Source organism: Pelophylax lessonae (assembly GCF_965119305.1).
Source record: "Pelophylax lessonae genome assembly, chromosome: 13".
NCBI lineage: Eukaryota > Metazoa > Chordata > Amphibia > Anura > Ranidae > Pelophylax > Pelophylax lessonae.
Window position 1 is genome coordinate 42,435,290 of NC_138780.1, and position 12,826 is coordinate 42,448,115.

At 47.5% G+C, this 12,826-nt stretch overlaps 1 protein-coding gene across 1 annotated transcript in view; it reads left to right on the top strand.

Moving 5' to 3' along the window:
- Positions 1 to 12,826, top strand: part of LOC309569153 (NACHT, LRR and PYD domains-containing protein 3-like) — a gene marked incomplete at both ends in the record, with an annotated part of 359,259 nt that overhangs the window by 305,711 nt on the left and 40,722 nt on the right. Inside the window, one exon of the mRNA XM_082274914.1 lies at positions 11,625 to 11,789. Within this exon, the coding sequence (XP_082131040.1) occupies positions 11,625 to 11,789 (165 nt within the window). The remainder of the gene's footprint in view (positions 1 to 11,624; positions 11,790 to 12,826) is intronic.

Genomic DNA, 12,826 nt, shown 5'->3' on the forward strand with positions numbered 1-12,826 from the left:
CACATGGGGAAATATGTAAAACAAAAAACAGGAAAAGGAAATTAGGTGACGGTAACAAAACATGATATTGTGATTGGCCAAATAAAAAGTCACCTCGCGATGAGGTCGCGCCAAAGTCGCGCTAAGTCGCGCCAAAGTCGCACTGGAAGCGACGCTACTTTAGTGGTAGCGGCAGTGTAAACCAGCACTAAAACATCCAGTGTGTGAATACGATCAGGTATGATGTTTTATCGGTCAAGTAGTGTAAGGGTTACGCCCGTTGCCCGCTTCACAGTGACAGACCAAACTCTGACAGACCAAACTCCCCGTTTAACAGTCAGTCAGTCCATTTGCACAACCGCAAACTCCCAATTTGCACAAGGTTGGATACCAAGCTAGCCATGTCCCGTTCCTTGTCCTCACTGACATCATTGAAGGTCTCTTCCTCCACCCAGCCACATACAACACCAAGGGTCCCCGAAAGGTGAGAACAAGCCCCCTGGGACGCCTGCTGTGGCTGGTATTCCACCTCCTCAAAGCCACCTTCCTCCTCTGACTTCTCTTCTTCAGACTCCTCTCTCTGCGTTGCCACAGGTCCAGCAATTGACAACGACAAGGCTGCTTCTGGTGGTGATGAGGACCACAACTCTTCCTCTTCATGCTCATCTACAGCCTGATCCAGTACTCTTCGCAGGGCACGCTCCAGAAAAAACGCATATGGGATGAGGTCGATGATGTTGCCTTGGGTTCGACTGACCACCAGGGTTGTCATCTCCGCAAAAGGACGCATGAGCCTACAGCCATTGTTCATGAGCATTCAGTAACGCGGCCAAAAAATACCCAGCTCCGCAGAAAGAATGAAAGAAAATGAATGTTTTTTTTTATGAAAAATTATCCTGCGGATCGCTTTTGGTCTGTACACAATGAAGCAACGACCTTATCATCTGGGGTGTGCCAACACAATCCTAGAGGTGATCGCTTCATTGTGATACGCAAGCCCCTTCACCACGACAAGGTAACGATCACGAAGGGGAATTGACACATGTATGTGCCTTTTTTTTTGTTTTTTGTTTTTTTGCAGCCACAGTGTAGCACCAGAGGCCAGAAAAATTAGGCATGTACACATGCATGAAAAAGTAGGTATTGTTGCAGCCGCTGCTGTAGCAGCGGCCTGAAAAATTGAGGTTTTAAGGCAGAAAGTGCACTAAAACATTGCTGCTTGAACCGTAGTTGGTGGCGGAGACGTCACGTAAGTCATCCGGCATGCAGAGAATGATTATATACAGCAGCGTGTGGACCATTTTTAGGCCAAGGCATCTCAGTCATCACCAGGCCTTTTTTAGTCAAATGCATCCCCCACTGTCAGTCCCTTCGGGATCCATGCCTCATTCATCTTAATAAACGTGAGGTAATCAAGACTTTTTTGACCTAGGCGACTTCTCTTCTCAGTGACAATACCTCCTGCTGCGCTGAAGGTCCTTTCTGACAGCACACTTGAAGCGGGGCAGGCCAGAAGTTCAATGGCAAACTGGGATAGCTCAGGCCACAGGTCAAGCCTGCACACCCAGTAGTCAAGGGGTTCATCGCTCCTCAGAGTGTCGATATCTGCAGTTAAGGCAAGGTAGTCTGCTACCTGTCGGTCGAGTCGTTCTCTGAGGGTGGACCCCGAAGGGCTGTGGCGATGCATAGGACTAAAAAAGCTCCGCATGTCCTCCATCAACAAGACGTCTGTAAAGCGTCCTGTCCTTGCCGGCGTGGTTGTGGTGGTAGGAGGAGGATTACTTTCACCTCTTCCCCTGTTGGATTCCCGTTGTGCTGTGACATCACCCTTATACGCTGTGTAGAGCATAGTTTTTAACTTATTTTGTAGCTGCTGCATCCTTTGCGACTGCCGGTAATTGGGTAACATGTCACAGACTTTCTGCTTATACCGGGGGTCTAGTAGCGTGGCCACCCAGTACAGGTCGTTCTCCTTCAGCCTTTTTATACGAGGGTCTCTCAACAGGCATGACAGCATGAAAGACCCCATTTGGACAAGGTTGGATGCCGAGCTACTCATGTCCAATTCCTCGTCCTCACTGATGTCATTGAAGGTGTGTTCTTCCCCCCAGCCACGTACAACACCACGGGTACCAGATAGGTGACAACGAGCACCCTGGGATGCCTGCTGTGGTTGGTGTTCCTCCTCCTCAAAGCCACATTCCTCCTCTGACTCCTCTTCCTCACACTCCTCTTCCAGTGTTGCCGCAGGTCCAGCAATCGATGGTAAGGCTGTTTCTGGTGGTGGTGATGGTGACCACAACTCTTCCTCTTCCTCTTCACGCTCATCTACGGCCTGATCCAGCACTCTTCGCAGGGCACGCTCCAGGAAAAAAACATATGGGATGATGTCGCTGATGGTGCCTTCAGTGCGACTCACTAGGTTTGTCACCTCCTCAAAAGGACGCATGAGCCTACAGGCATTGCGCATGAGCGTCCAGTAGCGTGGCAAAAAAATACCCAGCTCCGCAGAGGCTGTCCTAGCACCCCGGTCATACAAATACTCGTTGACCGCTTTTTCTTGTTGGAGCAGGCGGTCGAACATTAGCAGTGTTGAATTCCAACGTGTCGGGCTGTCGCAAATCAAGCGCCTCACTGGCATGTTGTTTCGCCGCTGAATATCTGCAAAGTGCGCCATGGCCGTGTAGGAACGCCTGAAATGGCCACACACCTTCCTGGCCTGCTTGAGGACGTCCTGTAAGCCTGGGTACTTCTGCACAAAACGTTGCACAATCAGATTCAACACATGTGCCATGCACGGCACATGTGTCAACTTGCCCAAATTCAATGCCGCCAACAAATTGCTCCCGTTGTCACACACCACTTTGCCGATCTCCAGTTGGTGCGGGGTCAGCCACTGATCCACCTGTGCATTCAGGGCGGACAGTAGTGCTGGTCCGGTGTGACTCTCTGCTTTCAGGCAAGTCAACCCCAAGACAGCGTGACACTGTCGTATCCGGCATGTGGAATAGCCCCTGGGGAGCTGGGGGGGTGCAGTTGGTGTGGAGCAAGACGCAACAGCAGAAGAGGACTCAGCCGAGGAGGTTAGCATAGAGGATGGAGTAGGAGGAGTAGAGGAGGTGGCAGCAGGCCTGCCTGCAAGTCGTGGCGGTGTCACCAACTCCTCTGCAGCAGAGCCACGCATTCCATGCTTGGCAGCCGCCAGCAGGTTTACCCAATGCACAGTGTACGTTATATACCTGCCCTGACCGTGCTTTGCAGACCAGCTATCAGTGGTCAGATGGACCCTTGCCCCAACACTGTGTGCCAGACGTGACATGATTTCTTTTTCCACAATAGAGTACAGGTTGGGGATTGCCTTTTGTGAAAAATAATTTCGGCCGGGTACCTTCCACTGCGGTGTCCCAATAGCGACAAATTTTTTGAAGGCCTCAGACTCCACCAGCTTGTATGGTAAAAGCTGGCGGGCTAAGAGTTCCGACAAGCCAGCTGTCAGACGCCGGGCAAGGGGGTGACTCTGCGAGATTGGCTTTTTGCGCTCAAACATTTCCTTCACAGACACCTGACTGTGGGCAGGTGACGAGCAGGAACTGCTGAAGGTGAGAGGCGGAGGGGCGGGTTGTTGATAGGGGGCATGGAGGACAGCAGTGGTTGACGTGGCTGAAGATGCTGGACCAGGAGGAGGATGGTGGCTTTCAGTTTGTGTGCTGCTTTTACTCATGTGTTGATCCCATAGGCGTTTGTGATGTGAGATCATGTGCCTTCGCAAAGCAGTTGTACCTAGGTGGGTGTTGGACTTCCCACGACTCAGTTTCTTTTGGCACAGGTTACAAATGGCATCGCTGATATCAGAGGCAGACACACAAAAAAAATGCCACACTGCTGAGCTTTGCAAGGACGGCATTCTGGTGGTGGCAACAGCTTGCGTTGATTGGCGTGCTGTCTGGCTGACCCCGGGTGCCGAATCTACATGCTGTCTGACTGCGCCACTAGCTCCTTGCGATGACCTCCTCCCCCTGCTTCCAACTCGTCTCCTCCTCCTCTCTGTCTCCCCATCTGAACTTTCCCCCTCTTCTTCTGCTCTTCGAGCAGGCACCCAGGTGACATCCACAGACACATCGTCATCATCAGCCGCTTCACTTGACAACTCAGCAAAGGCAGCAGCAGCAGGTACAACATCATCATCATCACAATGTACGTCCATGTGTATAATGCTGCCTGACTGAGACATATCCCCGTTATCTACATCCTCTGGCACTAATAGTTGCGCATCACTTATTTCTTCAAACTGATGTGAAAATAACTCCTCTGACGGATCAAGTGAAGCGGCTGTGGTGCTAGTGTTGGTGGTGGTGCCGGCGGGCTGGCGAGTGGTAAATTGAGAGGTGCCCGAAGCTGAGCTGGAGGAGGATGGTGCATTAAGGTTCCGAGCGGAAGCTGTAGACGATTGGGTGTCCTGTGTAAGCCAGTCAACTATGGCCTCAGAATTTTTTGAGTTCAGGGGCTGTGGTGGCCTCTGAACACTGGGCATTATTCTAGAGCCTAAGGAAATCACAGCACCACGACCACGACGGCCCTTGCGGGGTGGCCTGCCTCTGCCTGTCATTTTTTTTTTAATGTGTTGTTACTGTTGTACTATGAGTGCAAGCTGCTGTGCCACCTTATATATCAGTGGTGGGTGGGCAGTGGCACAGTACACTCTCTGTGGACCTGACAGCAGTCACTGGCACCCAGGCAACTGCAATTTAAAAAATATATATATTTTTTTTTACTTTGCAAGCTGCTGTGCCACCTTATATATCAGTGGTGGGTGGGCAGTGGCACAGTACACTCTCTGTGGACCTGACAGCAGTCACTGGCACCCAGACAACTGCAATTTAAAAAATATATATATATTTTTTTACTTTGCAAGCTGCTGTGCCACCTTATATATCAGTGGTGGGTGGGCAGTGGCACAGTACACTCTCTGTGGACCTGACAGCAGTCACTGGCACCCAGGCAACTGCAATTTAAAAAAATATATATATATTTTTTACTTTGCAAGCTGCTGTGCCACCTTATATATCAGTGGTGGGTGGGTGGGCAGTGGCACAGTACACTCTCTGTGGACCTGACAGCAGTCACTGGCACCCAGGCAACTGCAATTTAAAAAAAAATATATATTTTTTTTACTTTGCAAGCTGCTGTGCCACCTTATATATCAGTGGTGGGTGGGCAGTGGCACAGTACACTCTCTGTGGACCTGACAGCAGTCACTGGCACCCAGGCAACTGCAATTTAAAAAAATATATATTTTTTTTTTACTTTGCAAGCTGCTGTGCCACCTTATATATCAGTGGTGGGTGGGCACACAGTGGCACTGCAGTGGGCACAGTACACTCTGTGGACCTGACAGTCACTGGCAGCCCAGGCAACTGCAATAATAAAAAATATTTTTTTTTTCAATTTATTGCAACAAGATGCTGTGCCAACGTATATATATCAGTGGTGGGCAGTGCACTGCAGTGGGTACAGTGCACTCTGTGGACCTGACACAGCACTCACTGCAATTATGACAGAGAAAAAAAAAATATTTTTTAAAATGCCAGGTACTGTGCCTGTGCCACCCAAAATGAGTGTGGTGTGCACACAGTACAGTCTGTGGTAGGTCTGTGGCCTCTCACACACAGCGGGCAGGCAACTGCAGTGTACAATAGATATATATATATATATATATATATATAAAGAAAAAAATCTATTACCTTACCAGCCCTTGAAAGGGCTTTTGGGGACACTATATATATATATATATATATATGTATATATATAAAAATAAAAAAATCCTCAATTACCAGCCCTTAAAAGGGCTTTTGGGGACACTAGATAGATATAGATATATATATATATGAAGAAACAACTCAATTACCAGCCCTTAAAAGGGCTTTTGGGGACGCTAGGTATATATATATATATATATATATATATATATATATAAAAAAAAAAAACACAAATACCAGCCCTTAGAAGGGCTTTTTGGGGTGCTGATATTACAGCAGTAGTGGACCAAGAACACTGCAAGACCAGGAACACTGACTAACTGTCCCTAGCTTAACAGCAGCAGCAGCAGCAGCAGCTCTCTCCCTATTCTCACTACACACACTGCTTCAGAATGATCTAAGATGGATGCTGCCCTTGCTTATTTATAGGAGGTGGGAGGGTGTGGGAGGGAGGTACGCTGATTGGCTGGAAATGTGTCTGCTGACTGTAAAGTTCAGGGTCAAAGTTTGCCTCAATGATGTCTTATGGGGGGCGGACCGAACATCGCATATGTTCGCCGGCAGCGGCGAACGCGAACATGCTAAGTTCGCCGGGAACTGTTCGCCGGCGAACAGTTCTATACATCTCTATGCATTGATGGGGACATGCTGGTCAGGTGGTCACTGTGCATTAATGTGGACATGCTGGTCAGGTCACTGTGCATTAATAGGGACATGCTGGTCAGGTCACTGTGCATGAATGGGGGAAATGCTGGTCAGGTCACTGTGCATTAATGGGGACATGCTGGTCAGGTCACTGTGCATTGATGGGGACATGCTGGTCAGGTCACTGTGCATTAATGGGGACATGCTGGTCAGGTCACTGTGCATGGATGGGGGACATGCTGGTCAGGTCACTGTGCATTAATGGGGACATGCTGGTCAGGTCACTGTGCATTAATGGGGACATGCTGGTCAGGTCACTGTGCATTGATGGGACATGCTGGTCAGGTCACTGTGCATTGATGGGGACATGCTGGTCAGGTCACTGTGCATTAATGGGGACATGCTGGTCAGGTCACTGTGCATTGATGGGGACATGCTGGTCAGGTGGTCACTGTGCATTGATGGGGACATGCTGGTCAGGTGGTCACTATGCATTGATGGGGACATGCTGGTCAGGTGGTCACTGTGCATTAATGGGGAAATGCTGGTCAGGTCACTGTGCATGGATGGGGACATGCTGGTCAGGTCACTGTGCATTATTGGGGACATGCTGGTCAGGTCACTGTGCATCGATGGGGACATGCTGGTCAGGTGGTCACTGTGCATTGATGGGGACATGCTGGTCAGGTCACTGTGCATTAATGGGGACATGCTGGTCAGGTCACTGTGCATTGAATGGGTACATGCTGGTCAGGTGGTCACTGTGCATTGATGGGGACATGCTGGTCAGGTGGTCACTGTGCATTAATGGGGAAATGCTGGTCAGGTCACTGTGCATTATTGGGGACATGCTGGTCAGGTCACTGTGCATCGATGGGGACATGCTGGTCAGGTGGTCACTGTGCATTGATGGGGACATGCTGGTCAGGTCACTGTGCATTAATGGGGACATGCTGGTCAGGTCACTGTGCATTGAATGGGTACATGCTGGTCAGGTGGTCACTGTGCATTGATGGGGACATGCTGGTCAGGTGGTCACGGTGCATTGATGGGGACATGCTGGTCAGATCACTGTGCATTAATGGGGACATGCTGGTCAGCTCACTGTGCATTAAATGGGGACATGATGGTCAGGTGGTCACTGTGCATTGATGGGGACATGCTGGTCAGGTGGTCACTGTGCATTAATGGGGACATGCTGGTCAGGTCACTGTGCATTAATGGGGACATGCTGGTCAGGTCACTGTGCATTGATGGGGACATGCTGGTCAGGTCACTGTGCATTGATGGGGACATGCTGGTCAGGTCACTGTGCATTGATGGGGGACATGCTGGTCAGGTCACTGTGCATTAATGGGGACATGTTGGTCAGGTCACTGTGCATTGAATGGGGGACATGCTGGTCAGGTCACTATGCATTAATGGGGACATGCTGGTCAGGTCACTGTGCATTGATGGGGACATGCTGGTCAGGTCACTGTGCATTGATGGGGACATGCTGGTCAGGTCACTGTGCATTGATGGGGGACATTCTGGTCAGGTCACTGTGCATTGATGGGGGACATGCTGGTCAGGTCACTGTGCATTGATGGGGGACATGCTGGACAGGTCACTGTGCATTGATGGGGGACAGGCTGGTCAATCTTGAACCAACTTAATGATTGTTTGTTAAGTCACACAATTTTTTACAGCGTTTTTTTGCCGCAAAGCAATACCTATTATATTTTTTTTTGCGCCCCCCCCCCCCCCCCCAAAAAAAAATTTTGAGCACCAGCCGCCACTGATAATATGGAAGACTGCGGCACTAGTACATAGGAAGAACACTTCACACAATTTCCCCACTGTAGTTTAGAACATTCTGCCATTCATTCCTATGGGGCCAATTTCACAGCATGAGTTGGAAACAAACGGTCACAGTGTAAAAAGTATTAGGGCTATGGCTTAGATGTGGACATGTTAAGTGGCAGCAGGGATAGGCGAACGTTTTGATGTAACATTTGTGTAGATGGCCTTAAAAATGAGGGAGTGGCAGCAGTTTAGAAATTGTGGAAAGATTTCTTCGCTCCCCCTCTCGAAATCTTCATCTCCACTCTAGTTTTGAACATTCCGCCATTCATTCCTATGGGGCCAATTTCGGCCAATTTTGCCACAAAAACAACGATATTTCGCAAACCGTTTGGCGAAACCTTCCAAAAAGTAATAGCAACGCTCATTTTGGTATATTTCTTGTCTATGTAGGGTAAAAACTGTGGGAGGAGATAGGGTGCCAAATTTTCCTATAGGCTTTCACTATAATAAGAATAATATATACTGTATGTGAAAGAATAGTAAGTGTATTTGCCATAGGCAAGAACACTTAATTAGTGCAGCAATATTCGTATTGAGTTTCAAAAAAGGTCCAAATAAAGAACGGTAATAATAAAATCTTCTCCACACCATAAGATCAAATCCTCCACCATGATATTGAAAGGAAATCCCAAACTACAATGGTGTCCCTTTTAGTTGATGAAGTTTCCACAACATGAGTGAGACTTCTGTGACCATCAAAGTGAATTCCCACAACTGAATGGAAGACTTAGCAGAAGGTTGGAGGTGAAAGCCTAGAGGTCATTGTGAGTGTGTATGGTACAATCCCCATACAGGAATGATGAATGGATCACACCACCTCATCAACTTCTCATCTCACATTTACTAATTGGAATCCACAAAAAGAGAAATCTCCAATAGTGTAGATCAGGGGTGTCAAACTTAATTTAATCATGGGCCGCATCAGCATTATGGTTGCCCTCAAAGGGGCAGTTCTATTTGTAAGACTATAGAAATGTATCTACTGCAAGTCTGAAAAGGAGGGTCACACACCGCTGGTATCATCCACAAGAACCTTTACTGGAGACCGCTTAGAGAGAACATGGTTCTGCCATGGTGTTCTATCTGAAGTCTCCAATAAAGTTTCTTGTGGATGATACCAGCGGTGTGTGACCCTCCTTTTCAACTGGCACAGAATCATAGTATTCTCATAATACTTATAAGCAGATGTCTAGAGCTCCCCACCCCCCTTACATCAAATGTCAAGAGCACCCCCACCATTAGAAGTCAAGAGTCCTCCACCCTCCCTTACATCACAGTGCACTCCCTTACCTGGTGGTACTGCTGCTGGGAAGAAGGGGGCCACATGAAATGGCCTGGAGGGCCGCATTCAGCCCCGGGGACTTGTGTTTGACACGTGGTGTAGATGATAGATCATGTTTTATAAAGTGATCTATTAAAAATGTGTAGCACCCTCCTACATAGGTGCTAGGTTAAAAGCATTGTATGCTTCATCTGCTTATCAGGGGAGCCTGATCTGTTAGTTGTGCCTGTTACATGTGTCCATGTGTGATTCACTGGGTCTGAGGGAGTGTCCCCACTGTATCCAATAGGGGAGCCTGTTGGACAGTGGAGGAAACCCAGCCAGTCACACACAGGCTTTTGTGACAGTCCCAGTGGGAGGGCACCTTTGCAGTGCATCCTGGGATTGCTCAAAAAAAAAAAAAAACAAGGGCACATGTGACAGGGCATCTTTGGCGGGAAGCAGAGTCCCAGGAGGAGGGTGATGGCTGTCTCTCCTCCTGCAGTCAGAGGAAGGTGGTCACAGGCAGTCGGCCTTGTGAGGTGTGGAGCTGAGCCTGAAGGATCCTGGAAAGCTGACGGTGGAGCTGCTGGCAGAGTCACCTGGGAAAAACAGTGTCTGTGAGTACCAGGGAGCTTACCAAGGGGTCTGCCCAGGAAGGGGGACCACTCCAGTGAGGTCAGAGAAAAGAAGGTCAGCTCACACAGTATATCAGAGTAAAGGGGGTGCCAAGAAGAACCCTGAAGAGTAAGGGTAAAGGGGGTGCCATGCGGGGCCCTGAAGAGTAATTCACTATACAGTTCGCTTATCAACTACTTCACTACAGTGGCAAGGTGAAGCAGCGGACTTGCCGCACTCAACATAGTTAGAAGTCCTGAAATTGTGCATAGTTCATCCAGTTGGAGTATCCCACTCATCCCTTCTCCCATCCCAAGTTCTAAAATAAAAACAACAAAAACCAAATACCCTGGACTGTTTTCTGACTGAGCCAAGCACTTAAAGTAATAGGAAATTACAAGTTGTTGTCATGGGTAACCCAGGGGAATCTGCTTCAAACAGCTCCCAAGGGAGTAGTGCTACAAATGATTCCAATAAAGAGAAATTAGTTCCATGTATGTATATGTAGCACCCTCCTAGGTAGGTGCTAGTGAGAGAGTATAGATTTGAGCTCTGTCTGCTTACCAGAGGGACTGCAGGTAAATCTATATTGTTCTCTGCCTACCAGAGAGCAGGATCGGTTAGTGAGGTCTGCTCATTGGGCTCAGCATGCGATTCACTCTGGTCCAATAGGGAGGCATGTTGGACAGTGGCGGGAAACATGACAAATGGATGCATAGGCTTTTGATACAGTCCTGATGATTGGCAGAGGGCAGGTCACCTCACTGTATTCTGGGATACTGTATAAAAGCCAGGAGCACATGTGCTGCGGGGTCTTTGGCTGGAGAGAGTCCGGACCAAGGAGGCGGCTGCCTCCTCCTCTGTAGAGGTGGAATGCGGTCGCAGGAGGTCGTCCTGAGGGCCAGAGGAGTGGTGGAGAGGAGCTGAACCCAGAGGCCCAGGAGAGCTGACTGAGAGGGGAGACCCTGGGACTGTAGTATCGTGAGTACAGGCACTCATGTCAATGGGCCTGACCTGAGGGGGGCCACCCCTGCAAGTAGGACAGTCAGTGGGCGGGTGTCAGCGGAAGAAGAGAGAGAGGATACTATGGAGAGTGTAGAGTGAAGATAACTAGTTGCTCACCAAGTCATCTTAAGGATAAGAGGCTTAATCCACATTCATCCAAAGTGGCAGGATGAATCAACAGCCTGGCTGATCCAAATCTATAGTAAAGCAGAGAAGATAGGAGTCCTCAATCACTGTGAATAGGTAAAATTGGAGTATCCCACTATTTCCGTCTCCTATCCCCAATTTTACAATAAACCACAAAAACAACCAAATACCCCTGGACTGATTATTGGAGTGAGCCAAGGAGAATTAAGGAATTGTCTTTGCTTATGGCCGTGTGCTGGTAACCAGGGGGAACCTACAGAGTGACTATCAAGCAGTCCTTGATATTGCTCCATAGAGAATAGTTACATTCATTCCTGGGGGAGAAATTAATTTTCTTCTGGTAACAGTCTTCTCTTCTTTTACAGATTGTCCTATACTCACCTGACATACAGTTCCTGCCCCCACCTGGCATCTGGAATAAGAAATAACCAGACACTGAGGACACTGGACCTGTCTGGGAACAATCTGGAGGGTCCTCATTTCAGGGATCTGATGGAAGCTCTGACAACAAGCCGGATAGAGGAATTACAGTGAGTATAACAGGACTGACTGAGACAACAATATTCTGGGACAGTTTTATATCTAAACCACATAAATAATATAGAAATATGAGAATGTCATCAAAATCCATCTTTAGGCTCCATAAATATCCAATCCTGGACTGTTCTGTCCAAACTCCATAAATCAAATAATAATAATGGAGATATATTTCATCTCCTGTTTGTCTCTATATATCTCCAATATCAAACACTTCTCTGAAGCTGGATATAAAACAAAAATAAAATATCTGCGCTAAAAAAAAAACTTGAAAAACATTGTGGAAAATGTAATGAATGAAAAGCATATGCCAGCAGGAAGTCTGATATAGAAGTACAAATCTATAATAATAAAATCCAAGTCTGAGACTTCGCCCCGTCCTATTTCAGTCTGCTAGGGCAAGACTTGCCAAATCTGAGTGAATGGCTGGCAGTAACTGCTGAGAGCCCATAACAACTGCCTTTTCACATACGGTGATGAATTCTGTCATGAACAATAAAAGCCATTTAAATGTTGTATTCAATGTACTTCATAATGCACATATATATTAAAGCCTTTACATTTCATTCTGCACAATATATATATATTAGAAAAGAATAAATACAGCATGGCACTTCAGCATGTGATCAGCTCTGCAGTTCTGTGGGTAATTTGCATAAACCACTCCCACCTACCAATCAGACAGTAGAAGTTATCTGCTCAGCAGCACATATACGGTAGGCTCTGTGTACACCATCGGGTTACATAGACGATAAGTAGAGAGAGAGAGAGAGTAGGAGGTGTCTCATTACTCTGTGAAGCTGACATTTTGTACTGTGTTTTATGATTGGACTGTATTGTTATGCGGCGTATAGAAGTACAGGGTATAATGTACTCAGATGGGAAGTATTTGTTTTGATATATTTTATATAAAAATAAAGTATATGAAAAAAAAAAAAAAACTGTTTCTAGATGGGATATAAATCTGTATAAATATAAATACACAAATGATCTATGCCTTACAATAGGACTTCCCAAACTGTGGGTCGCG